Raw genomic sequence first — 27,500 nt, forward strand, 5'->3', positions numbered from 1 at the left:
TTAGTTAAGAAACACATAAAAACCAAGGAAGTGAAGCCAGTCGACATCGCTGGACAGTGCAGTGTCGAGTCAGTTTGGTGTGACATAAGCATTGGGAGATCAAAATTGAGAGTAGGAGTGTGCTATAGGCCTAATGACTCTGATGAGTATAATAAGGAACTGTACAGGGAAACAGAGTGGGCCAGTAAATCAGAGAGTCTTATAATGGGAGATTTTAATTTCCCAGATATTGACTGGAATTTGGGGGCTGGTTACTTACACACTAGCAGGGCTTTTGTGGATTTATTGGATGATTGTTTTCTACATCAGCATGTTCGGGAGGCAACTAGAGGGAGTAATACTCTTGATTTGATTATCAGCAGTGATTCTTAATGCATTAAGAATCTGCAGATAAATGAACCACTAGGTGGCAGTGATCACAGTGTGCTGAAGTGGGAGTTACTGAAAGAGGTAACTGCCATTAGGGGTAAAGGGAAGGGTTATTGCTTCCGTAAAGGCGACTATGATGGACTGAGACAGTATTTAAATTCTATACAGTGGGACCAACTGATGATGTTACCAACAGCAAATTCAAAATGGGAAGCATTCAAAGAACTTATCTTGGAAGCTACTAGGCTTTACATACCAACTAAGAAATATTGTTCAAGGTTTAGGCCAAAATGGATGTCAGATGAACTAATGAGGCATATGGCAGAGAAGAAAAATGCATGGGATACTTACAAATTAACACATGACACAGAAGCCTATGATAGATACAAGTTGATATGCAACCAAGTTACAAAGGAGGTTAGGCAGGCGAAGGCAGATTACGAGAAATCCTTGGCAAGGGATGCAAAGAAAAACAGCAAAGAGTTCTTTACTTATGTAAACTCTAGAAGGAAGGGGATGAATCAGATTGGTCCACTTGATATTGATGGGTCAACTGTTGATGATCCTGCTCAGGTAGCTAACAAACTAAATGAATATTTTGCATCGACATTCACACATGAGGAGTTATTCAGCAAGGGGAATGCCAGAGGTGTATTCAACTCTAGCAGTAAGCTACAGAATCTTGAAATAACTGGGAGTAAAGTGGAGGAGAAACTGTTGAAGATAAACACAAGAAAGGCACCCGGGGTGGATGGGATCTATCCAGTTATATTAAAGGAGGCAGCAAAGGAAGTAAGCAAACCCTTAGCCATAACTATGAGAGCTTCCTTGGACTCAGGGGAGGTACCCATAGACTGGAAATGTGCAAATGTGACCCCAATTCACAAAGGAGGATCAAAGGCTGACACAAGTAATTATAGACCTGTGAGCTTAACTTCTGTTCCAGGAAAATTAATGGAGGCACTGGTTAAAGAAGCACTGCAGGATCATTTAGACAAGACTTCAGTTATAGCTCAGACACAGCATGGTTTTGTTAAGGGGAAGTCTTGCCTGACCAACTTGATTGGATACTATGATGCAGTCACAAAAGAACTGGATGCAGGGAATAACTTTGATATTATATACTTGGATCTTAGAAAGGCTTTTGATACTGTTGCACATGGAAGACTGCTGCACAAATTGGAGCAGCGTGGCATTGGAGGCAAATTGCTGCTATGGATAAAGGGGTGGTTGAGGGGGAGAAGACAGATAGTGGTAATCAATGGACACTGCTCATCGTGGACTAATGTTATTAGTGGAGTCACTCAGAGTTCAGTATTGGGTCCATTATTGTTTTCTGTATTTATAAATGATATTGATGATGGTATATCAAGCTTAATGTCCAAGTTTGCAGACGATACAAAGGTTGGCAGGGTTGTCAAGGACACTACTGACACTATGCTGCTGCAACAGGATCTGGAACGGTTGAGCAGATGGGCTGAGAGGTGGCAAATGAAGTTTAACATTGACAAATGTAAAGTACTACATATGGGAAACAGCAACCCCAGAGCAATGTATCAATTCTGTGGTACTACAGTGGTAGAGAATGAAAGGGACCTGGGGGTGGTTGTGAAGGCAGATATGAAGTTCTCTGAGCAGTGCAGACGGGCTGCAAGAGTAGCTCATGGTGTATTGTCAATGATATATAGGAATTTTTCTAGCAGGGATAAGGAGGTGATTATTCCCTTGTATAAGGCAATGGTCAGGCCACACCTAGAGTACTGTATACAGGCCTGGAGGCCTTATTTCAAGAAAGATGTAGAGCTGCTGGAACGAGTACAGAGAAGGGCAACAAGATTAGTGAATGGAACAAAGGGGTGCTCTTACGAAGAAAGGCTTAAGTTTTGCAAATTACAGTGTCTGGAGACTAGGCACCAGCGAGGTGATCTGATAGAGGTGTATAAAGCCTTGAATGGTTTGAGCATGCTCAATTCTGATGGGATTCTTCCTCTTGCTCAGTATAATCACATGAGAAGGCATAAATTCAAATTGAGGAAAGACAGATGTAGGATAGACGTGAGGAAATTTGCCTTTAGCCAGCAGGTGGTTGGTTGGTGGAACAGACTTCCATCCCTTGTCGTGGAAGTTGATAGCCTAAATAAGTTTAAAGCTCAGCTGGACAGGTATTTCGAACAAACAGAGGGGTGAAGTGGAAGTGGTTATTTTTTATTTATTTATTTTTTTTTTTGGCTGATGCTGCATAAGCTTGCTTTCTTGCATTAAATGCCTCTACTAATGCCCTAACAAGTCTTAAATTTCTAAGTAAAATTCCACTTTCCACGTGTGGATCACTTGTTTTTAAGCATGCAAGATCATTAATCCTGGAATTAAGTATAATAAAAGAATGTGTGCGAATGCAGCAAATGGAATCTCTCAGGGATGGGGACTGAGATCCCTCTGGCTTCTAATCTTCACTGATGAGGGAATACAGGGCAAGTTGTCAAAGTTTATAGAATCTTAATCTAGTTTTGCTGTAATTCTTTAAATGAGACTGAAAAAAAGTTGAACTTATAAAACTTCAAAAACTATTTAATTTCTTATGACATGGTCCATTATATACACGACTGACAATATTAATTACAAAAATTATATCAATATATAAATTCTACCAGTGATGGAATTGGCTAGTTAATAAAAAAACATGTTTTAAGCTGCATGATTACCCTTCCACAGTTTTACTGTCTTTTGAAGTTAAAAAGATGACATTATCTAAAAAAGAAATAATACTGTTTAAGTAAAAATGCAATTCTAAGCAAATAGATTAGTTCACTGATATTAAATTTATTCTTTTAAAAGTTAAATAGCATAAGAAAAACACCTTTAAAATATAAATCTTTTACATATGGCAAATAAAAATCTCCAGTCCTGGTCATAAGACAACATACCTTAATCTATATCATAATCTTTCTAATCATATTCCAGTGAAATTGCAAGCAAATCTGTCAATGTTTCACTGATGTTAATGATCATCAATAGACTCTGGGAAACCCTTGTATTGAAGCAGCACTAATGTTTCTCCAGTCCATAAAGACGTTCCTAAAGAGGTAGTAGTATTAATAATAATGGAGGCATGTGACACAAGAAAGCAAGCATATGAGCTTATGTAGCATCAGCCAAAAAAGAAAAAACAATTTCACACAATCATTCCCTCTAAAAGTATGTCCAGTTCCTCCTTGAATTTATTTCAGCTCTCAACTTCCACAACGACAGATGGAAGTTAGTTCCAGCAATTAACCACCCGTTGGCTAAAGGCAAATTTCTACACATCTATTCTACAACTGTTTTTCCTCCATTTGAATTGATGCCCCCTCAGGTTTGTAAACTGAGCAAGCGGAAGAATCCCATCAGAATTCAGCATGCTCAACCCGTTCAAGGCCTTATACATCTCAATCAGATCACCTCACAGGTGCCTAGTCTCCAGCCACTGCAATTTGCAGAACTTAAGCCTTCATTGGTAAGAGGATCCCTTTGTTCTCCTCACCAATCTTGTTGCCCTTCTCTGTACATGCTCAAGAAACTCTACATCTTTGCTAAAATGAGGCCTCCAGACCTGTATGCAGTACTCAAGGCATGGCCTAACCATTGCCTTATACAAAGGGATAATCACCTCCTTTTCTCTACTAGCAAAATTCCTGCATATCATTGACAATACCCCATGACCTGCTCTGGCAGCCTGTCTGCATTGCTCAGAAAACTTCATATCTGACTGCACAATTACTCACAGATCTTTTTCATTTTCTACCACACAGTTGGTATGTTTTCTAGGGTTACTTAGGAACTGGATGCAAAAAATAATTTTGATATCATATATTTGGATTTCAGGAAAGCTTTTGACACTGTTGCACATGGAAGACTATTGTACAAATTGGAGCAGAATGGTATTAAGGGTAAGTTGCTACAATGGATAAAAGGATGGTTAAGCGGGAGAAGACAGAGGGTGGTAATCAATGGGTGCTGCTCTTCTTGGACTAATGTTATTAGTGGAGTCCCACAGGGTTCGGTGTTAGGTCCACTGTTGTTTTGTTATTGTTGTTATTTGATTTTTAGGAGCATTAGCTACTAAGGCCATACTGCTCCAGGATATGCGGTGGTCATTCCCTGACCTTTCCACATCCTCCGTATTTGGTGGTGACGGGCTCAAACCCCGGTCTAATCAAGAAGCGTGTGCTATGCACTGCTGCTCCTTCCCACCTGGCTACGGAGGCGCCTCCACTGTTGTTTTGTATATTTATCAATGATATTGATGAAGGTATATCAGGCTTAATGTCGAAGTTTGCAGATGATACAAAGGTTGGCAGGGTTGTTAATGACAGTAATGGCAGTGTGCTACTGCAACAGGATCTAGATAATTTGGGCAGATGGGCTAAGAAGTGGCAACTGAAGTTTAACCTTGACAAATGCAAAGTACTGCATATGGGTAGAAGTAACCCCAGAGAAACGTACCAACTGTGTGGTACTACACTTAAGGTGGTAGAAAATGAAAAAGACCTGGGAGTAATTGTGCAGTCAGATATGAAGTTTTCTGAGCAATGCAGACAGGCTGCCAGGGCAGGTCATGAGGTTTTGTCAATGATATATAGGAATTTTGCTAGCAGGGAAAAGGAGGTGATTATCCCTCTGCATAAGGCAATGGTCAGGCCATGCCTTGAGTACTGCGTACAGGTCTGGAGGCCTCATTTTAGGAAGGATGTAGATTTACTTCAGCGTGTACAGAGAAGGGCAACAAGATTGGTGAGGGGAATGAAGGGATCCTCTTACCAAGAGAGGCTTAAGTTCTGCAAATTGCAGTGGCTGGAGACTAGGCACCTGCACGGTGATCTGATTGAGGTATATAAGGCCTTGAATGGGTTGAGCACGCTGAATTCTGATGGGATCCTTCCACTTGTTCAGATTACGAACCTAAGGGGGCATAAATTCAAATTAAGAAAAGACAGATGTAGATTAGATGTGCGGAAATTTGCCTTTAGCCAGCGGGTGGTTAATTGCTGGAACAAACTTCCATCTGTCGTTGTGGAAGTTGATAGGTTGAATAAATTTAAGGAGGAACTGGACAGGCATTTGGAGGGAATGGTGTGATTTTTTTTTTTTTTTTTTTTTGGCTGATGCTGCATAAGCTCATACACTTGCTTTCTTGCATCAAATGCCACTGCTACTACTACTACTACTACTACTTCTACCCATATGCAGTACTTTGCATTTGTCAAAGTTAAACTTCATTTCAGGTGATGGGAAAACAAAGATTGGCAAGTTTGACTTCTGTGGTTGGTAGGCTCACTGAGTCTGCTGTCATGGCCACAATACAGTACTACCCTGATAAGAATAAATAAACTTAAAGGTATCAAAGAATGGGTTTACAAAGGGTTATCAAGACTTCATTTGCTGCGATGAGGTCATAGAATGGATGAAATAAGCAATTTTAATATTATATACCTAGATTTAAGTAGAGATTTTGACATGACTTCCCACAAGAGGTTACATTAACTGGAGAAAATTAGTATTAGCCATATGGTATAAGGAAGTCCTAGGATTTAGTTGCATCAGCCAAAAATAAATAAATGAATAAAATAAACTACTTATTCAACTCCCTCTTTACATAGGTGTCTATCCAGTTAACCTCTGAATTTCCTCAAGCTGTCAGCCTTTTAACACCCATGAAGGTAAATTATTCCAGTAGTAAATAACTCACTGGCTAAAAGATAACTTCCTTCATCTGGTCTAAATCTCTTCCCTTGTAATTAGAAATTATAGCTCCTAGTTCTGGAATCATTTATGACTGAAAATTTCAGTCCCATTCATTTTATTTACACCTCTCAGAACCTTAACAATTTTAATCAGGTGTCCTCTAAGGTGCTTAGTTTCTAAGCTCTGTAGCCCACATATTCAATATCTTTCCTCATATGGATGCCCTTTTGCTGGTCTCACTGGGAAACACTACCCACCTTTGGGCTTTTCAAGAAGCTCCATGCCTTTTTAGGTGTGGTCTCCATATTCCAAGTGTGGTCTTATACAATGGGATTATAACCTGTCTCTACAGATAAGGTTTGATACTCCTTTAACTGAGATTACAGAAAAGGTAAGTGAATCAGTGGTTAGCTGATGAACAGGGAGGGGGGAAATTCATAAACAGATATTTTTCATAATTACATAATGTAGCTAGTAGAGGCCCTCAGGAGCCATTACTAGCTGGGCCTAGTCCTTTTTCAGTTTCATTAGTAAGTGACAAAAAATAATCTTGATATCATATACTTCGATTTCAAAACAGCTTTTGATTCTGTTCCACAAGAAATTTTCTGAAAAAACTGGATCAGTGTGGTATTAAGACAATTTACTATTGTCAGTATGAGTAGAGGGATGGTTGAGCAGAAGAAAGAGTAGTTATCAATGGGCACTGCTCTTCTTGGACTAATTTTTTTATTAGTGAAGTTCCCCAGGGTTCAGTGCTCGGCCCACTGTTGTTTTCAATATTTACTAAAGATACTGATGAAGATTGTTTAAGAAGGATGTAGAGCTGTTGGAACGAGTACAGAGAAGGGCAACATGATTAGTGAACAGAACAAAGGGTTGCTCTTATGAAGAAACGCTGAAGTTTTGCAAATTATAGTGTCTGGAGACCAGGCACCTGAGAGGTGATCTGATTGAGGTGTATAAAGCCTTGAATGGTTTGAGCATGCTCAATGCCGATGGGATTCTGCCTCTTGCTCAGAATAATCACCTGAGAGGGCATAAATTCAAATCGAGGAAAGACATGTAGGATAGATGTCCGGAAATTTGCCTTTAGCCAGCGGGTAGTTGGTTGGTGGAACAGACTTCCATCCCTTGTTGTGGAAGTTGATAGCCTAAATAAATTTAAGGCTCAGCTGGACAGGTATTTCGAACGAACGGAGGGGTGAAGTGGAAGTTTTTTTTTTTCTGGCTGATGCTGCATAAGCTTGCTTTCTTGCATCATATGCCTCTACTAATGCTAATGCTAATATGATGAACTGATATTTTTTTGAAGACATCTCTAAGCTTGACTTTTGTTCTAAGGAAAATAATAGATATTAGTTAAAGAAGCATTGCAAGATCATCTTGACAGGAATGGAGTTATAAGAAAATCACAGATTGGATTTGTTAAGGATCTTTTCTGATTAATTGGATCTTGTCTGACCAAACTCATTAGGTAGTATGGCACAACAACAAAGGAACTGATGCAAAAATAATTTTGACATCATATACTTAAATTAATAAACAGTTTAACTGAAATAATTACTTTTAAACCATGTGAAAGTAAGATGCTGGGTCTCCAGCTTATTATATGAGGTAACTACTGCTGTTATCATAAAAAAAAAACCCTAAATTAATTAAACAAAAAACCTACCAATGCTACAGGAAGAGTCCCTAGCCCTTTGTGAGGTTAGCACAATTATCTGACCTACATTACACAAAAACACTGGAGGATCTGGTCCCCTAAGACAAAAGCAAACTCCCAAATAAGAAATGAACTGAAATAATAAAATAATCAAAGAGAATTAAAAGAATAGGAGTATCACAGGCATGATTACCTCAGAGGAACACCCACACTTGTAAATACCCAGAGGTTATATTTTCATAGTGAACTGCCAAAATATGCCCAAGTATTCACTGGTGCCCCTATACATCCTATAACAAAGCAAAACAAGAGAACTAACTAATCTATAGAAAAACTCAAATAGTCAACCCTCTTTGGACTAACTTAAAAAAACTAAACATACAAAAATGTAAAATAAAATTACCAAATTAAACTACTGAAAAAAATTATCAAAACAATTAAATAAATAAAATGATATCAATTAAATTTTTTTTTTTTTGTCCTTGCCTTTTTCCCATTATTATATGGGGTCAGCATTTTTATTGTTTTGGCATGCAATTTTTACAGCCGGATGCCCTTCCTGATGCCAACCCTCACCCTTTATCCAGGCTGGGAATATGCGGTGGTCATTCCCTGACCTGCCGCATCCTCTGTATTTGGTGGGTACGGGCTCGAACCCCGGTCTAATCAAGAAGCGTGTGCTATGCACTACTGCTCCTGCCCACCTGGCTACGGAGGCGCCAAAATGATATCAATCAATAATATTGGTTAAATAAATGAGAGCTGTTACTTAAAAAAAGATAATCAAAAAACAAAATATAAAGAGAACCAACCACACTAAATATCATGTAAAAATCAAAAAGGGTGAGGGAAGTAAAAAAAAAAAGAAAAAAAAAAGAAAGGGTTACTGACAAATTGTGATTGTGTACTAAATAATATCTTAAAATAAGAAAGGAAAAAAGAAAAACCTACATGGTATATTTATCCAAATAAATAAACAGTTTAATTGAAATAATCACTCTTAAATCATGTGAAAGTAATAATGTTGGAACTCCAGCATATTACATATTAGGTAACTTTTTTCCCCCTTTTTTTGTTATGGTAAGAACAGTGGTTACCAAACATGTAATATACTGGAGTTCAGGCATTATTACTTTCACATGGTTTAAGAGTGATTATTCCAATCAAACTGTTTATTTGAGTAAATATAGTCATGTGAGTTTTCTTATTTGACAATATCATATACATGGTATATTTAGTAAAACTTTTATCACTCTTGCACATGAAATACTACTGTATAAATTAGAGCAATGTGTCATTAATGACAAATTATGACTATGGATAAAGGGATGGTTGAATGGCAGAAGACAAGAGGGTGGTTATAAATGGGCACTGTTCTTCCTAGACTTTTACTGTTTTCAATATTTATTAATGATAGTGATGAAGGCATGCATATCAAGCATATGCCTTCATCATTAATGTCTAAGTTTACAGGGAGATTAATAACAAGAATCAAGGCATTATTATTTCAACAAGACTTAGACAAATTAGCATATGGGCAGCAGTAGTCCCAGAATAGTATACACAATCCAGGTGGCAGAGAATGAAAGAGATCTAGGGGCAATTGTACAGATCAATATGAAGTTTTCTGAGGAGTGTAGAGCTGCTGGAACAGCTCATGGGATTTTGTTAATTATATACAAGAATTCTGTCAGCAGAGATAATGAGGCAATCAGGCCACACCTTGAGTACTGCAAACATGTCTGAATATGTACTATATATGTGCCTCATTTTACGGAGGATATGGATCTCTTGGAATGGTACAGAGAAAAGTAATCGGCTTAATCAGACACAGGAGAGTGCTCTTACCAAGAAAGATTTCAGTTTTGAAAATTGCAGTGTCTGGAAACTAGGTACCAGTGACGAGAAATGTTTAAGGCTTTATATGGATTAAGCAAACTAAATTCTGATGGCATATTTACTCTTTCTTGGACAACACACATAAGGGAGAAAGCTTAAATTGAAAAAAAAGGATGGCTACAGAATAGATATGCAAAAATTTGCTTTCAGCCTTAATTGTTGGGACAAACCATCTCATGGGAATTTGTTAATTATATACAAGACTTTTGCTTTTCTCTGTACCATTACAAGAGATTCATATCATCCTCAAAATGAGGTACATATATAGTACATATTCAGACGTGTTTGCAGTACTCAAGGTGTGGCCTATTTGACTCATTATCCCTGCTGACAAAATCCTAGTATATAATTAACAAGTTGGGACCAACCACTGATTGTTGGGACAAACCATCTGGTGTTGTGGAAGTGGGGTAGCGTGAATAAATTTAAGGAAGAATTAGACAAATTATTAGAAGGGATGGACAGTGAGTAATGCTTTTTTTTCCCTTTTGGCTGATGCTGTATAAGCCTCCTTGCATAATTTGCCACCACTAATACTAAATTACATTAATGACATTTATAATGGAGTATAGGAGAAGCTGCCAAAGTTTGCTGATGATTTTGAAGGTTGACTAACAACTAGAACCAGTAAAGTTCATACAAACTCATTAAAAATAGTTCTATCTCTCTCTCTGCAGTTTTAAAGTCAGTATTGTATGGAATATGCATATATAGATAATCAAATACAACAATCAGCAATAACTTGTATTAATCAAAGAAGCTATTGCATCTGTTTTGTTTATTCAAATTTTTACAGGAAATTCATGAAAATGAAACTTTGTAGAGCTCACTCCTTTAAATTAAAAAGAAAAATCCTTATATTTGGCTCATTTTATATATCTATAAATGGCATTATGTAATGATTGCAGTATACTATATTCACTGAATAGTTTATGATATTATCAACACTTTTCCTGTGGAAACTAGTTACGAAGTTAGGAAGGTGTGCAGGCCAAGTTTCAAATAAGCACTAAAAGTTATCTTAAATGCATTTTATTACAGCAGGCCCTCGTTATAACGCGTTAACTTTACACTGATTTGCTATAACGCTGTTCTTATATTATAAGGCTGTCACAAATCACTATAACACTCTTTTACAGATTGCATTTTTGACATATTTAATGAAATTGTTTCATTTGATGGAGTCGATAGCTTGAAAATGAATAACAAAACATCATTAAAATGTTTCCCACACCAACTTGAGAAATTTTCCCATGCTCAGTGAAATTTTCTCACATGCTAATTTAATTGCAGTACAGTGACTTGTTACGTAGTTCCAAGATCAACATTTTAAAAAATGATCAAGTATATTGCTTGTAATATTTGCATTATATTGCATTTATCCGAAGTCTAGTCGTCACTCAGTACAGTATTAGACATTGTGCGTAACGGACAGTTTACTCGAACATTTAATCATAATTAATGCAACCAACGCAGTTACATTTTCGAAGAGTTAATAATGGCGGATAAGAATGAAAAAGCAACGTTCGGACGCAGTACGAAGACTACAAATGTAAGAAAAAGACTGAATTTGAAAATTAAATTAGACATTGTGAAGCGAATCGATTCCGGTCAATGACAAGCGGATGTGTGCCATAATTTAGGACTGGCAAGTTTAACTGTAAGAATATTTTAGCAGTGGGAAAGACAGCTGTTCCACTGCAAGCAACTAGGACTAGTCCGGCTATTAGGATTGAAATGGAGAGGCTTTAACTAATTTTATTGAAGATAATATCCAATGCAGAATTCAGTTAAGTTAAATATTACATAAAAAAAAGAGAGAGAGAGAGAGAGACAGATTAGCCTATATGATGATCTGAAGAAAACTCACCTAAAAAAAAAAAATGTGGAACCATTTAAAATTATTAAGGGCTGGTTGAATAGATTTAAAATCCGGGGAGAAGCCACAAATGCAGATCAAGGAGCTGAAAGTTTCAAAAAAGAACTTGTTAAAATTATTGAAGAGGGGTATTATGTGTTATACTTCTTAACAAGTTTTTAACATAGATGAAACAGGACTTTTTTGGAAACGAATGCCTAAAAGAAGTTTCATATTGAAAGAAGGAAAAAACATGGCAGGTTTCAAAGCGGCGAAGGATCGGTTGACTTTATTGTTCGGTGTAACACTGCGGGGGATTTAAAATTAAAATCCCTTTTAGTTTACCAGGAATAGGGCCAAAGTACAACCCAAAATCGACACATTTTTCATGATTAAATTCATCAATTAAATTAAATCAATTAAAATCAATTTAGATCAATTAAATTCATAATTTTAATTGGAATGAATTTTAAGTTTAATTTTGATACGCAAGTAGTTACCACATAATTATATACGTATGTAATGCAGAATATTTTATATGTATAAATATTTGAATATTAAATATTTTGACTGATATCTATGCATCTTTTCACTATCGTTTATTATTGATAATATCCTATGGCACTGACCGCAACTCACAAATACATATGTTAACTTATGGGAATGCAGCACTCACTTAGCACTCTGTTTTTCTGGAACAATTATCAGCGTTAAGCGGGAGTCACCTGTATTAGAATAGTTCATGCAGGGCTGTATCAAAAGCTTTACTGAAATCTAAGAAAATGATGTCAAAATTATTCTTTGCATCTAGGTCCTTTGTGAAACTTCACAGTGGTTAATCAGGCTCAGACATGATCTCCCCCTTAAAAAATCCATGTCTGAATTGCATTATATCTCTATTTCTATTCAGATGATCTTATATTACTTCTTTAACTATGGACTGTATAATTTTCCCTGACACAAAAGTCAAAGTTATAGGTCTGTAATTATTTACTTTACCCTTTGAACCACCTATGAGAATACGAGAGACATCTACAATCCTTTGGCACTTTCCCTAAATCCAACCACACTCATTATTAGAGCTAAATGTCTAATTATCTCTTTTGCTTGCTTCTTTTTAATTGATAGGATACCAGGTTTCTTGTTTACTTTTTGTTGTTTCTTGTTTATTACAGCTTCCTTCTGATTATCATAAAATCCTTGAACTAGGCACCTGCAGTGAGATGACTGAAGTGTTTAAGGCTTTAAAAGGGTTGTCAGTTTATGTTTCCTGTCAGGGAACATAAATTTAATGAGTAAGGATACCATACCATTTAACTCAACAATCCTTTTAAAGCTATAAACACTTCAGTTATCTCACTGCAGGTGTCTGGTTTTCTGATGCTGCAATTTATAGAATTCCAATCTTTTTTGGTATGAATACCCTTTTGTGTCCCCCAAAGAATCTCGTTGCTCTTCTCTCCAACCTTTCCACGAGATCTACATCCTTCCTAAAATGAGGTTTTCAAACCTGTATGCAGCATTCAAGATATGGCCTAATAACTGCATCACAAAAAATGGGATAATCACCAGTTTTGTCTCTACTTGCAAGTTTCCATAATGAACTCCACAGGCTGCTTCAGCCACCTGTCTGCACTGAAAAGAGAACTTCATGTTGGAGTGTACAACTACCCCTAGATCCTTTTCTTTATCAACTGAATTTGGCGCTAACCAAATGATATGTTATTCTGTTTGTTTGTTTGTTTGTTTTATGGCGCATTAGCATCTAAGGCTATAATGCGCCAAGTCAAAAAGATGTAGAATATAAAATTTAAATTATTTGTATATTATTTTAAAAGAATATACGATTTAAAACGTTCATGTAGCATAAAACGATAAAAATATTTTAGATAGAATTATTTAGATTAATAAGTTGTAAAAACTTAAAAATAGCTGACATATTGTCATTGTCGGATAAAACCTGTCTGAGTGTATAAGGTTCAGACAGATGGCTAAAACATAAGCGGCGGTCATTATAAAAGGACGGACATTCAATTAAAATATGACGGACTGTTAAAATGGTGTCACAATTTCTACACATAGGACGATCGTCTGCCCTCAGCAGATAGCAATGTGTCAAGTGACAATGTCCTATGCGGAGCTGAGATAGAACAACTTCCTCTTTTCGGTTCCTGCGCAGACTAGACTGCCAATGTTCAATTACAGGCTTAATCTCATATAACTTGTTTGTAGTCTGTCCATGCCAAGAGTGTTGCCATTGGGATATCAGTTTCTTTCGAATTACTTGCCTGTAGTCTGTATAGGGGACTGACAGGCAAGAGTTAAATAGGTTCGCTGATTTGGCTGCAGAGTCTGCCAAATCATTTCCTGAGATCCCAATGTGGCCTGGGATCCAGCAGAAACGAACATCAAATTTGAATTCTGCTAGGGAATGCAGCTTCTGCTGTATCCGGGTCAGGACAGGATGAGGGTTGAACCTCATCGATGATAAAGCCTGCAATGAACTCAGAGAATCGGTATATATAATATATTTTTTGTGGTGGGTGGTTTGTATATGATCTAAGGCTAGCTCAACCGCAATGAATGCAGTGAACACACTGCATTCATTGGAGATCTGCTCAGATACCGTGGTGTCTGGAAAAACAGCTGCAGATCCGACAGACATATCTGACCTCGAGCCATCTGTGTAGATGGGCAAGAAGTCAGCATGTTCCGAGCGCTCAGCTAAAAAGAGCTGCAGGTAGACATTGGATGATGTATTGCCCTTTCTCCAGTTGTTAAGGGAGAAGTTGCAGTTTGGGACACGAGCATGCCAGGGTGGAAAAGGTTGCCCTGGTGATGGAGCAACATTGTCTAATGTGATGTTCAAATCATTGAGTAGCCTTTGGATACAAATACCGAATGGTTGATTGGCAGTCTGGCGAATGTTGTACAGATTTTCCCAACGTGGCTCAAAAATGGGTGTCCACGTCGGATGGTCTGGCAGGGATTTCAGTTTCAAAGCATACTGTAGAGACAACTGTTTCCTGCGAAGCGATAACGAGGGCTCATTCGCTTCGACATAGAGGCTATGGACAGGAGAAGTTCGAAATGCTCCAGTGGCAATACGGATCGCCTGATGGTGGATGGGATCCAGCCATCGGAGTATGCTGAGTCTAGAGGATGCGTATACCTGGCACCCGTAATCTATCTTAGATCGTACGAGTGCACGATAGAGGCGCATGAGGGTACATCGGTCAGCGCCCCAAGAATGTGAGGAGATTGCACGTAGGATATTCAAACCTATGTTATTCTGAGATTACTGCTACCCAAATGGAGTAATATTAAATCTCAATTGCCATTTTTCAGTCCATCTGCCTAATTTATCTAGATCTTAAAGTAGCTTATCCCGATTACTGTCATTAACTATCCTGCCCACCTTTGTATCATCAGCAAACTTAGACAACAAAACTGAAATATGTACGTACAACAATATCATTAATAAATATTAAAAACAGTAAAGGTCCTACACCGAACCCTGTGCCAACTGATTCATAACATTAGTCCATGAGAACCGGTGGCTATTTATAACTACTGTCTATCTCCTACAAATTTATTGATACTTTTTTACCATTCATATCAAGTAGGTTAATATGGTTTATCCCTTATATTTATTTAAAGAACCCTCAGTATTATATCCATAATGGTACAAGCTTGAAAAAGTGTCTTTCACATCTAATATTCAAGTCCAATTTATTCAAGACCTATTTGCTTGGAGAAAGTTCTCTGATAAGGTATATTCAATTCGAAGTTTTTCTTAAAAAACCAAAATCGCTAAACGAACAAATGACAGACACGAAGATTAACCAGTGTAATCTTCTGAGATTTGGGGTATTTAAATTAATTTTCAATGAAACTGCTGGTTAGGTGAATCTTAGTTCCATTATCACTACAGATATGAAAAATATATAATTTACTTTATCTATAAACAAATCCAATATTAAAATTCTTGCCTGCCACAATAGTAGTGGTATTCCTTTGATTGAATCCTCTTTCATCTTTCATTTCCCCATATAGTATTCTTCCTTCAACAAATACCCGATTCCTTTAAAGATTTTAATAATTTTTTTATTAGTACAATTAAGACAGTAATAGATAACAAAAATTTAGTTAAACAGTACAATACATTTTTTTGAATTTCAATTTCAATTAGTTTTTTCACTTTTGTCCTTTTATTCAATTGCAGAACTTAGACTGAAAAATTAAAATATTTTGGTAAAGACAGAGGAATTATCTTATGCAATTTCAAAGTTTTCTAAACTTTGAAATTGCATAAGATAATTTGAAATTTTTTTTTAAAAATAATTTAATGAAATAAAACATCTCAAAAATAGCATTTGCAGTACTGGAAAATGACAGGTTCCTCTGAGTCAGAAAGTTTTACTTAACGTATGTGAGTAGATGTTCAAATAAGTAATACCTTTTATTTTTTTAAAGAGATTTAATCAATATTTAATCAATGGAGAAATTTGAATGTGCAACTAAAAGTATATTTCCCGAACAACTTTCTCAACATCTGGTTAATTAACATTAAATGCATCCATCCCAGAATTGCACATGATTGAAAATATTTTTTTTTCCCCTTGGCAAAATGTTTTTTCATGACACTATTAAGGTGGCAATCAGTGGGCAATAAATCTGAGCTGTATGGAGAGTATGCTAAACCTTCCCACCCAAAATGAAAACATTCTAGCAGACAACGTTGGGTATTTTCAAACTTGTCATTTTGGGATAAATGAATCAATGCCAATGTCGAAAAAATATGTAAGAAAATACTTTTACTCATATGCTTGAATTTCACCACTTATTAAATAAATTTTATTTATATTGTTTGTTTGTTTGTTATTTGGTTTTTAGGAGCATTAGCAACTAAGGCCATATTGCTCCAGGGATATGCGGTGGTCATTCCCTGACCTTTCTGCATCCTCTGTATTTGGTGGTCACGGGTTCGAACCCAAGTCTAATCAAGAAGCGTATGCTACGTACTGCTGCTCCTGCCCACCTCGCTACGGAGGCGCCTTTTACTCATAATAAAATTTTAAAGGGTGTTACTGATATTGAATGCTAACTGTATTTAAGGATTTTACCAGGTAAAAATTATGCAGACGATTCATATTATAATGTCTGCATTTTAAAGGTAAAATTAAAATAAAAAAAAGTATATCTTTATATCAATATGATTCATATGATTCATTAAAGAGCTGAACTACTTACCCTTTTCTCACATACTGATGTACAGCATTTCGCAAGTATGGTTTGAAAACACTAACAAAATGCCAGTCAGTTTTCTGCTGAACCTCTCCTACAAAAAGGAAGCACTCTTTACTTCTGGTAATGATTTGGAAAAATAAAACACTATACATCAGGCTGCAGAAAAATAAAAATTTCCGTAAACACTAGGATGATATTCTATTAAAGTTTAAAATGAATTGGTTATAATATTATTTATATTATAATACCATTAAGTATAGTGAATTAAGCATCTAAAAAATATGTTATACATCAGATTACATAATTACTGTGCACACTTTACTAGTAACCTGTTTCATCAAATCCCCAAAACATGCAGAATTTACTGCTGAGTTGTGTGTGTGTGTGTGTGTGTGTGTGTGTGTGTGCACGAATGAATGAGAGAGAGAGAGCTGAATGGGAGAACCAGTGACGTGAAAAAATAAACAAAATAATTTTTAAACATCATAATATATATATATATAAATATCACTTTATTTCTAAAAGGAATACAGTGATGTACAGATATTCAAAACTTACAGATATTCAAAATTTAAAGTTGATGAATTTGAAGTGTTGGTCAAGACATCAAAGGCGGATATTGTTGGGATAGCAGAGACGTGGTGTCACAAAGATATAAGGAATGCAGAACTGGAATTTGGGGAGTACAATGTGTACAGAAAGGATAGACAGGACAGAAAGGGAGGAGGTGTTATGCTGTTAATTAAGAAAAACATAAAATCAAAAGAAGTGCATCCAGTTGATATAGATGGACAGTGCACTGTTGAGTCAGTTTGGTGTGACATAAGCACTGCGAAAGCAAAAATAAGAGTAGGAGTGTGTTATAGGCCTAATGACTCGAATGAGTACAATGAACAATTGTACAGAGAAATAGAGTGGGCCAGTAAATCAGAATGTCTTATAATGGGGGATTTTAACTTCCCAGATATTGACTGGAACTTGTGGGTTGGTCACTCACACACTAGTCAGACTTTTGTGGATTTATTGGATGATTGTTTTCTGCAGCAGCATGTTCGAGAGGCAACCAGAGAAAGTAATACTCTTGATCTGGTTATCAGCAGTGATCATTCGTGTATTAAGAATTTGCAGATAAAGGAACCACTAGGTGGCAGTGATCACAGTGTGCTGAAGTGGGATTTACTCAAAGAGGTAACTACCGTCAGGGGTAAAGGAAAGGGTTTTTGCTTCCGTAACGGGGAGTACAGTGGTCTCAGACAGTTTTTAAATTCTGTACAGTGGGATCAACTGACGACGTTACAAACAGTAAATTCTAAGTGGGAAGCATTCAAGGAATTAATCGTGGAAGCTACTAGACTTTTCATACCGATGAAGAAATATTGTTCAAGGTTTAGGCCTAAATGGTTATCAAATGAACTAATGAGACTCGTGACAGAGAAGAAAAATGCATGGGATGCATATAAATTATCATGCGACGCAGAAGCCTGTAGCAGATATAAGCTAGTCTGTAATCAGGTCACAAAGGAGGTTCGGCAGGCAAAGGCGGATTACGAGAAATCTTTGGCAAAAGATGCTAAGAAAAACAGCAAGGATTTCTTTACTTATATAAACTCTAAAAGGAAGAGGATGAATATGATTGGTCCACTTGACATCGATGGTTCGACTGTTGATGATCCTGCTCAGATAGCAAACAAACTGAATGAGTATTTTGCATCTACATTCACACGTGAGGAATTATTACAGTTTGAAAATGGAAGAAGGTTATCAAATTGTAGCAGTGTGCTTAATGATTTTGTAATAACTGAGAGCAAAGTGGAGGAGAAATTGTTGAAGTTAAACATAAGAAAGGCACCTGGGGTGGATGGGATCTATCCAGTTATATTAAAGGAGGCGGCAAAGCAACTAAGCAAACCCTTAGCCATAATTATGAGAGCATCCTTGGATTCAGGGGAGGTTCCCACGGACTGGAGATGTGCAAATGTATCCCCAATTCACAAAGGAGGTTCGAAGGGTGACACGAGTAATTACAGACCAGTTAGTTTAACTTCTGTTCTGGGTAAAATAATGGAGTCACTGGTTAAAGATGCATTGCAGGATCATCTAGACAAGACTGCAGCAATAATTCAGACACAGCATGGGTTTGTTAAGGGAAAGTCTTGTCTGACAAATTTGATTGGTTGTGATATGGTCACAAAGGAACTGGATGCAAAAAATAATTTTGATATCATATACTTGAATTTCAGGAAAGCTTTTGACACTGTTGCGCATGGAAGACTATTGTACAAATTGGAGCAGAATGGTATTAAGGGTAAGTTGCTACAATGGATAAAAGGATGGTTAAGTGGGAGAAGACAGAGGGTGGTAATCAATGGGTGCTGCTCTTCGTGGACTAATGTTATTAGTGAAGTCCCACAGGGTTCGGTGTTGGGTCCACTGTTGTTTTGTATATTTATCAATGATATTGATGAAGGTATATCAGGCTTAATGTCGAAGTTTGCAGATGACACGAAGGTTGGCAGGGTTGTTAATGATAGTAATGGCAGTGTGCTACTGCAACAGGATCTAGATAATTTGGGCAGATGGGCTAAGAAGTGGCAACTGAAGTTTAACCTTGACAAATGCAAAGTACTGCATATGGGTAGAAGTAACCCCAGAGAAACGTACCAACTGTGTGGTACTACACTTAAGGTGGTAGAAAATGAAAAAGACCTGGGAGTAATTGTGCAGTCAGATATGAAGTTTTCTGAGCAATGTAGACAGGCTGCTAGGGCAGGTCATGGGGTTTTGTCAATGATATATAGGAATTTTGCTAGCAGGGAAAAGGAGGTGATTGTCCCTCTGTATAAGGCAATGGTCAGGCCACGCCTTGAGTACTGCGTACAGGTCTGGAGGCCTCATTTTAGGAAGGATGTAGATTTGCTTGTGTGTGTACAGAGAAGAGCAACACGATTGGTGAGGGGAATGAAGGGATCCTCTTACCAAGAGAGGCTTAAGTTCTGCAAATTGCAGTGGCTGGAGACTAGGCACCTGCGCGGTGATCTGATTGAGGTCTATAAGGCCTTGGATGGGTTGAGCACGCTGAATTCTGATGGGATCCTCCCACTTGTTCAGAATACGAACCTACGGGGACATAAGTTCAAATTAAGAAAGGATAGATGTAGAATAGATGTGCGGAAATTTGCCTTTAGCCAGCGGGTGGTTAATTGCTGGAACAAACTTCCATCTGTCGTTGTGGAAGTTGATAGGTTAAATAAATTTAAGGAGGAACTGGACAGGCATTTGGAGGGTATGGTGTGATTTTTTTTTTTTTTTTTTTTGGCTGATGCTGCATAAGCTCCTACACTTGCTTTCTTGCATCAAGTGCCACTACTACTACTACTACTACTACTACATGCACTGAATAGCAAACAAGCTAGAGGGGCACTTAACATCAAAGAAAGGATAAACATGTACTGGAATTAAATGGTCTTTAAATGTATATATAATTGCCACTCAAGAAAGAACAAACAAAAATGATTTTTTAAAATGTAAAAACAGTTGCTTATGAAAAGTCTCCCTGGCATTTGTTTACACTGTTAGTCATGACTTCTGCATTTAGCAGCAGTCCCTTATGTACACAAAAAAGAGATTGCTGACTGTTTTTCAAGATAACTCCTAAATTTGCCATGGAAGTAAGCACAGAATAATATGTAGCTCAAGTTTTTTGAGGATGACTGCAATGCAAGTTTGCAAGAAAATTATAATAAATAAATTCTGTTTATAAGCTGAGATGGCACAAAGGGTTATAAGTGTTTACAATATTTAAACACAGGAATAACTCAATAATAATGCACTGACCGCCGCTCAGCTGCAATCATGAGGTATTCTCACACTGCCAAAGTCTACTTATTTATTTGATCAAAGAATTTAAAGTTCAAGAAAAGTGGAATGCCTAAAATGCAAAAGTCTGTTATAATCAAGGAAATGATGAGCATTGCCACTATTGTTGCTGTGTTTATAATCATCATCATTTCGTACTGATGGGCAAAACTGACATTGCCCATCACTAAGAAACCACCTAAACATCCATAAGAATGGATTCTATATCAGAAATAATGATTGACAATTCTAAAATGATCTTTTATAAAATACTGTTATTTCAGAGAATTTTCTGAAAATATTCTCTACTCACATCACTGATGAAGGCAATGCCAGCTCTGCATCTGTGAGATAGTAGGAAACAAAGTAAAAATAAAAGTATGCTACAACCCAGAAGACTATAAAGGGTATGATGAGAGCCCATACAAGCAAATGGAATGGACAAGTAAATGTTACTGCCTTGTAATAGATTTCAATCTGTCTATTATTGATTGTAGCAACTGGGAAGGGAAACTCTTCATGGAGATCAGAATTGTTAAATCAATTAGACTGTTATCTATATCAGTATGTTAGAGAAAATACTTGGGGAAAGGATATTTTGGACACACTCAATGCCAGTGATCCTAACACTACACTATCACAGGATTAACACAGTACAACCCTTAACAGTAGCAAGCATGGAGTACTAAGGTAACTAATGGGGGAGTGAGGTCTTAGTTCTTGTTTATACTTTGGCATGACACCAGGTCAGTAGAGTTTACAATAAATTATCAATACAAACATTAATCATATTTAGCAGTCACAGGCTTGAACCCTGGTCCACTCAAAGAGCACGTGCTATTGCACTCTCACTCCTGACCATTTGGCTATGGTTTCATGGGTCCCAAGCAGGAGTTTTAATTTCAAGAAAAGGGGCTATGACAGTCTAAGATTTTGCATGGCCTATATCAACAGGGAAGACAGTTAGGTAGGAAGAATACAGGTGAATTATTGAATAATTTTAAAGAAGCCATGAATGGATGAATAAGGAATGTGCTAGTTTAACAGAGGATGAAAAAAAAAATATATATACCATAGGACAGTTATAGATTGAAGAAATGCATTAAAATAAAATATTTACAACAGTTCCACAGAAACAGTTTGGCTGGCAAAGGCTGTTTAAGAGAAATTGCTGGCCAAAATAATAAAGGGAACAAGGAGTTTTACATTTATGCAAATACAAAAAATAAAAAGTAATTCAGATTGGTTGTGCAATAGTCATAGACAATCCAGCTGATGAACTGAATGGGTATTTCACATCAACCCTTACAGATTAAAGTTCCTTCATAGCAAAGAGCAACTGTACTAGTTAACCTAAGCACTGTAAAATCTGAAATATATTACAGTGTCTAGAAAAACTTCCAAGGTGGACCCTGGTTATTAACCACTCTCCCAATCTTCACATCACCTGCAAAATTTGCAAGTTAATGTGAAGATTAGGAGAGTGGCTAATAACTATTAAGCAGACCTTTATGGTTATTAACCACTTCAGGATGACTTAGAGAGGCTTAAAGGGCAGTCAGATAAGTTGCAACTGTTTTAATACTGCAAAATATAAATGTTAGATTTGAGAAATTAACTCCAAAATAACTTAAACACTGGGAGGGAGTTGAGTTAAAAATGGTTAATGAAGAAAAGGATTTGGGGGGTTACAATACTCAAGCATGAAATTCTATGCAGTGCCATCAGGTTGCAAGGAGGATCCTTTGTGTCCTATCAATGATTTTTCAAACAACTGTTTGTAGAAACAGGGAGGATTTAATTCCACTGTATAAGGCAATTGCAGGACTGCACTCAGAATATGGTGTCCAAGTATGGAGACCACACCTAAAAAAAAAAAAAAAAAAAAAAAATGGAGGTTCTTGAAAAGGTTCAAAGATGGGCAGAATTCTTGGTGAGATTAGCTAAGGGGTACCCACATGAGAGACTAAATGTGAGTTACAAAGCTTGGTAGGTATACTCCTACCACCAAGAGAATTAACTCGAGGTCACTGCCACACATAGAAGAAGAAGTAGAGAGATTACTGAAATAGGAAAAGAAGGTAAATGCAGATATTAAATTTATATTATAGACCAAGATCAAAATGGAATTAGAATCAATTCTATATATCATTTAGTTATACATTCATATGATTATCTTTGCTTCAAATTAATCTAAAAATTAAAAGTGTCATAATCACTTCATAGCCCCTTCACTCCTAAACCTGATGGTGACCTTGAGTTCATTCTCATAGTGGTATGACTATAGGTACCTTACAGGGAATCTAACTGAGGCTTATAAGGCTCTAAGAAGGAATATTAAAATGAACAAAAAGTAAATTTAAATTATGCTAAAATGAAGGGACACAGTCGAATGCAAGCAAAACCTTGTTTCCTTGAACTGTGTGTTATGGCAATACTAATACCAATAAAAAAAATATTAAAAAAAAAATACAATACAAAAAAAAAAAAAAAATGTTGATGGAATTGTTTCTCTTGGTCAGACTGCACATATAGGGGTGGAGCATAAATTCAAATTGAGGAAAACTGGTTGAAGATTGGATGTGTGGAAATTTATCTTCAGCCACAGGTTGGCTGACTGTTGGAACAAACTCCCATCTGGTGAGTTTGTGGAGATGAGTAGTTTAAAGAAATTCAAGGAAGAACAAAATAAACAGTGAGAGGGGATGGATAGGTGAAATGGGAAGTGTCTTTTTTTTTTTTTTTTGGCTTATGCTGTGTAAGCTAGAGCTGGATATTAGAGGATAGTAGAGGATATTAGAGGATAGAGCAGGATATTAGAGCTGGAAAAGGAATTAGAAAATGTGAATTGGAATATCATCGGTTTGGCTGAAACAAGAAGAAGAAATGAATCACTTATAAGTTTATCAAGTGGAAATCTGCTGTACACCAATGGAAACAGTGAAAGGAGTGAAGGTGGAGTTGGGTTTTTGGTCCATAAAGATTTTAAAAACAACATTTTGGAATTCAAAAGTACATCACCAAGGGTGTCAAGACTAATACTCAAGATTTCTAAGAGGTACAAGCTAAAGATTATAATGATTTATGCACCAACATCGAGCCATGATGATGAAGAGGTTGAAGAAATGTACACCGAAATTGAGAGTCTTCTAGATGAGAAGAAAACCCACTACACTATTATTATGGGGGACTTCAATGCTAAGGTTGAAAAAAGGCAAAACAGCACAGAAAGAGGAACTATAGAAAATTTTGGAATTGGTGAAAGAAATAAAAGAGGTGAAAGACTTGTGGAATTTGCAGAATCTCAAGGACTGTCAGTAATGAACACTTTTTCAAGAAAAGGGTGAACAGAAAGTGGACATGGAAGAGTCCAAATGGATTAACAACTAATGAAATCGACTTCATCCTCACTAACAGAAGATATATTGTGAATGATGTTACCGTCCTGAATAAGGTAAATGTTGGAAGTGATCACAGAATGGTAAGATGTACACTTGATATAGATGTAGGAAAGGAAAGGAAAAAACTGACTTGAGTAAATAATACAAAGGTCTTTGAGATAACAGAGGAGGAGAAAAAGCAGTATGTACTGGAACTTAAGAACAAGTTTGAGCTTCTGCAGACTGCTCAGGACCAAGATATCGACGAGGAATACTACAACTTTCTGAAAGTGATAAAGCCCAAGAAACCTATAGGGAAAAAGAAATCCAAAGAAGAAAAAAAAAAAAAAAAAAAAAAAAATTAGTCAAGAAACACTTGTCATGATGAACCAAAGATGACAAATGAAGAGCAAGAAAAGCACTGACAGGGAGAAAATTGAGTATACTGAGTTATGCAAAGCCATTAGAAAGAGACTCAGAGAGGACATAAGAAGATTTAACACAAGAAAAGTAGAACAAACATTAAGGGAAAACAAAGGATTTAAATCAGCAGGCATGAGCAGTAATACAGAAAGACAAATGATACTGAAACTGAAGTATAGCGATGGTGTACTTATGAACAGCAGAGAAGACATAATTCAAATAGCAGAAGACTACTATAGAGAATTATACAAGGAGCGAGGGAATGATGCCAGCAGTGGGGAAGATGGATTGCAAAGTAGCAACACATACGACATACCCGATATTCTTCCTGATGAGGTGTGTTGTGTGTGTGTTGTTTGGTTTTTAGGAGCATTAGCAACTAAGGCCATATTGCTCCGGGATATGTGGTGGTCATTCCCTGACTTTTCCGCATCCTCCATATTTGATGGTGACAGGCTCGAACCCCGGTCTAATCAAGAAGCGTGTGCTATGCACTGCTGCTCCTTCCCACCTGGCTACGGAGTCGCCTCCTGATGAGGTAGAACATGCATTGAAGAAAATGAAGAATCAGAAAGCCCCAGGGGAAGATAAAGTTACTGTAAAGTTGTTAAAATTGGGAGGAAGAGATATAACACAAAAACTGGCAAGGCTCTTCACAAAGTGCATTAGAAAAGGTGTAACGCCTAAGCAGTGGAATAATGCAATCATAGTTTTGCTGCATAAGAAAAGAGATAAATCAGAAATTGGAAATTATAGACCAATTAGCTTGTTATCCCACATCTACAAGTTGTTCACAAGGGTCATTACTAATAGATTAGAAAGAATACTTGATGAGAATCAACCGAAAGAGCAAGCTGGCTTTAGGACAGGATTCTCAACTATGGATCACCTTCACGTAATATCACAGTTAATGGAGAAAGCAAATGAATATAAAACACCATTATGCCTGGCATTTGTGGATTATGAAAAGGCATTTGACACCATACAGCATAAGGCAATGTTTCGGGCACTGGAAAGACAAGGCATAGATACCCCATATATTATGATTTTGAAGAAAATATATGAGAGTGCTACCTCCTTTATTAGACTAGACAAAGACAGTAGGAAATTTAAAATCGAGAAAGGAGTTCGACAAGGAGACACAATATCTCCGAAGTTGTTTACTGCTGCCCTTGAGGAAGCTTTCAGAAGATTAGACTGGTCGCAGAAAGGAGTCAATGTGAACGGAGAGTACCTAAACCATTTACGATTTGCAGATGACATGTCATAAGCCACAATCCCAAAGAATTAGAGGAAAATCTTAATCAGTTATGCACAGTTAGTAAGGATTTTGGACTAAAGATGAATATGGCTAAAACAAAAGTAATGATGAACAAGTATGCCACAGAAAGGAAAATAATGATTGAAGGAGCAGTAATTGAAAAGGTGGAGTCATATACTTATCTGGGACAAGTTATTAGCTGTAATAATGATAAATGGCTGGAAGTCAAGAGAAGAATAAATTTTGGATGGATAGCATTCAGGAAATATAGTCACATACTGAAGAGCAATATCCCAGGTTGTCTGAAACGTAAAATAATGAATCAATGTATACTCCCCACCATGACTTATGGAAGTGAAACTTGGGCACTCACCAAAAGAATGGAAGAGAAGCTGAGAACTACACAGCGAAGAATGGAACGAATTATATTGGGAATCAGACTGTTAGATAAGAAGAGAAACTCATGGATTAGGCAGCAAACTCAAGTAAAGGATATTCTTATCAAAACTAAAGAACTAAAATGGTCTTGGGCAGGACTGGACTAAGAAAATAACAGAATGGTACCCAAGAGGAGCTAGAAGAAAACCTGGAAGACAAAGGCGGAGATGGATAGATGAAATTCATGAGTTTTTGGGTAGTAAATGGATGGCCACTGCTCAAAATAGAAGGAACTGGAAAGTTGCTGGAGAGGCCTTCATCCTGCAGTGGATTGAAAATGGCTGATGATGATGATGATGCTGCTGTGTAAGCTTGCTTTCTTGCATCGTTTACCACCACTACTACTACTAATAATAATAATTTAGGCAGAGCACAGAAAAAATGTGTGCATGTGTACCTTTTTTTACATTGTACTGTATATTAATACTACTTCAGCATAGAAATGATCCAGAAAATGTGCTAAATAAGATGTCACTCGTTTACACAGGCAATACTTGTAAATAAATTATGTAAAAATTTATTCCTCAGCACAGAATCCCAAATGATTTACTCACATGGAACTTGTTGAAAAACACAGATTTAGACAATATTGGTGGAGAGAGTACATGGGAGGATTTGATTTTATTCCTAAAATTTTAATAAATGAAAGAAATTTTAAAAAGTGATGTCTGTCAGATACACATCTCTGTGAACGATTTATTAGTCAACATGAGAAAGTTAATAACTGTACATTATTAATGGAAATTATCAATGAGGTATGGCCAGCCTTTTTCCATGACTTTTTCCAGTCATGGAAAAAGGCTGGCCATACCTCATTGCAAATTATTCCTTTAGAAGAACAGTTTAATTTTTTTATCCTCCAATGCAAAACTACTTTCTAATTTTTCCTGAAGTACATTTGTTGCCATTCTCTTGTGTTCGACACGTGTGTTAACATAAAGGAAGTACTGTAGTACTTTATGCTAACTGAAAGACTGAACAACTGACAACACTCTTCCCCTGGATAATAGGGAAAGCTTTTAAATTATGTTTAACTTAATAATTAATGATTAATAATATATAACTTATATATTTGCATTTTATGTGCTAAATTTTTTAACATTCAAAAATGCAGGGAAAAAATTGGCAATTTTTTTTTGCCCTTACCAGATTCATATTTATAATTTGTGTTAGTTGCCACTGTAAAGACTACTACTGGGCTTTTGTCTGTTCCTTTAAGCTGAGGATCCATACCTACTCTTCCTAAAAGTTTTACATTATTATAACCTGTAATAAAGTTTGAATTTTACTATTATATATATTAATTTTAAACAGAACTAAATTTAAACTAAAAAGAATTATCATATTAAAGAAAGAAAATTCTGGCAAGAAAAAAAAATC

At 36.6% G+C, this 27,500-nt stretch overlaps 1 protein-coding gene across 1 annotated transcript in view; it reads right to left on the bottom strand.

Moving 5' to 3' along the window:
* Nucleotides 1–3,013: 3,013 nt before the first annotated feature.
* LOC150082263 (single-stranded DNA-binding protein, mitochondrial-like) overlaps nucleotides 3,014–27,500 on the bottom strand; it is a 50,636-nt gene continuing 26,149 nt past the window's right edge. Inside the window, exons 3-6 of the mRNA XM_090380082.1 lie at nucleotides 27,267–27,386; nucleotides 16,767–16,854; nucleotides 15,506–15,597; nucleotides 3,014–3,117 (exon numbers count right to left, since the gene is read on the bottom strand). Of these exons, the coding sequence (XP_090236208.1) occupies nucleotides 3,068–3,117; nucleotides 15,506–15,597; nucleotides 16,767–16,854; nucleotides 27,267–27,386 (350 nt within the window). The 3' untranslated portion in view covers nucleotides 3,014–3,067. The remainder of the gene's footprint in view (nucleotides 3,118–15,505; nucleotides 15,598–16,766; nucleotides 16,855–27,266; nucleotides 27,387–27,500) is intronic.

The sequence above is a fragment of the Mastigoproctus giganteus genome, chromosome 8 (assembly GCF_048544385.1).
Source record: "Mastigoproctus giganteus isolate SK-2022 chromosome 8, ASM4854438v1, whole genome shotgun sequence".
Taxonomy (NCBI): domain Eukaryota; kingdom Metazoa; phylum Arthropoda; class Arachnida; order Uropygi; family Thelyphonidae; genus Mastigoproctus; species Mastigoproctus giganteus.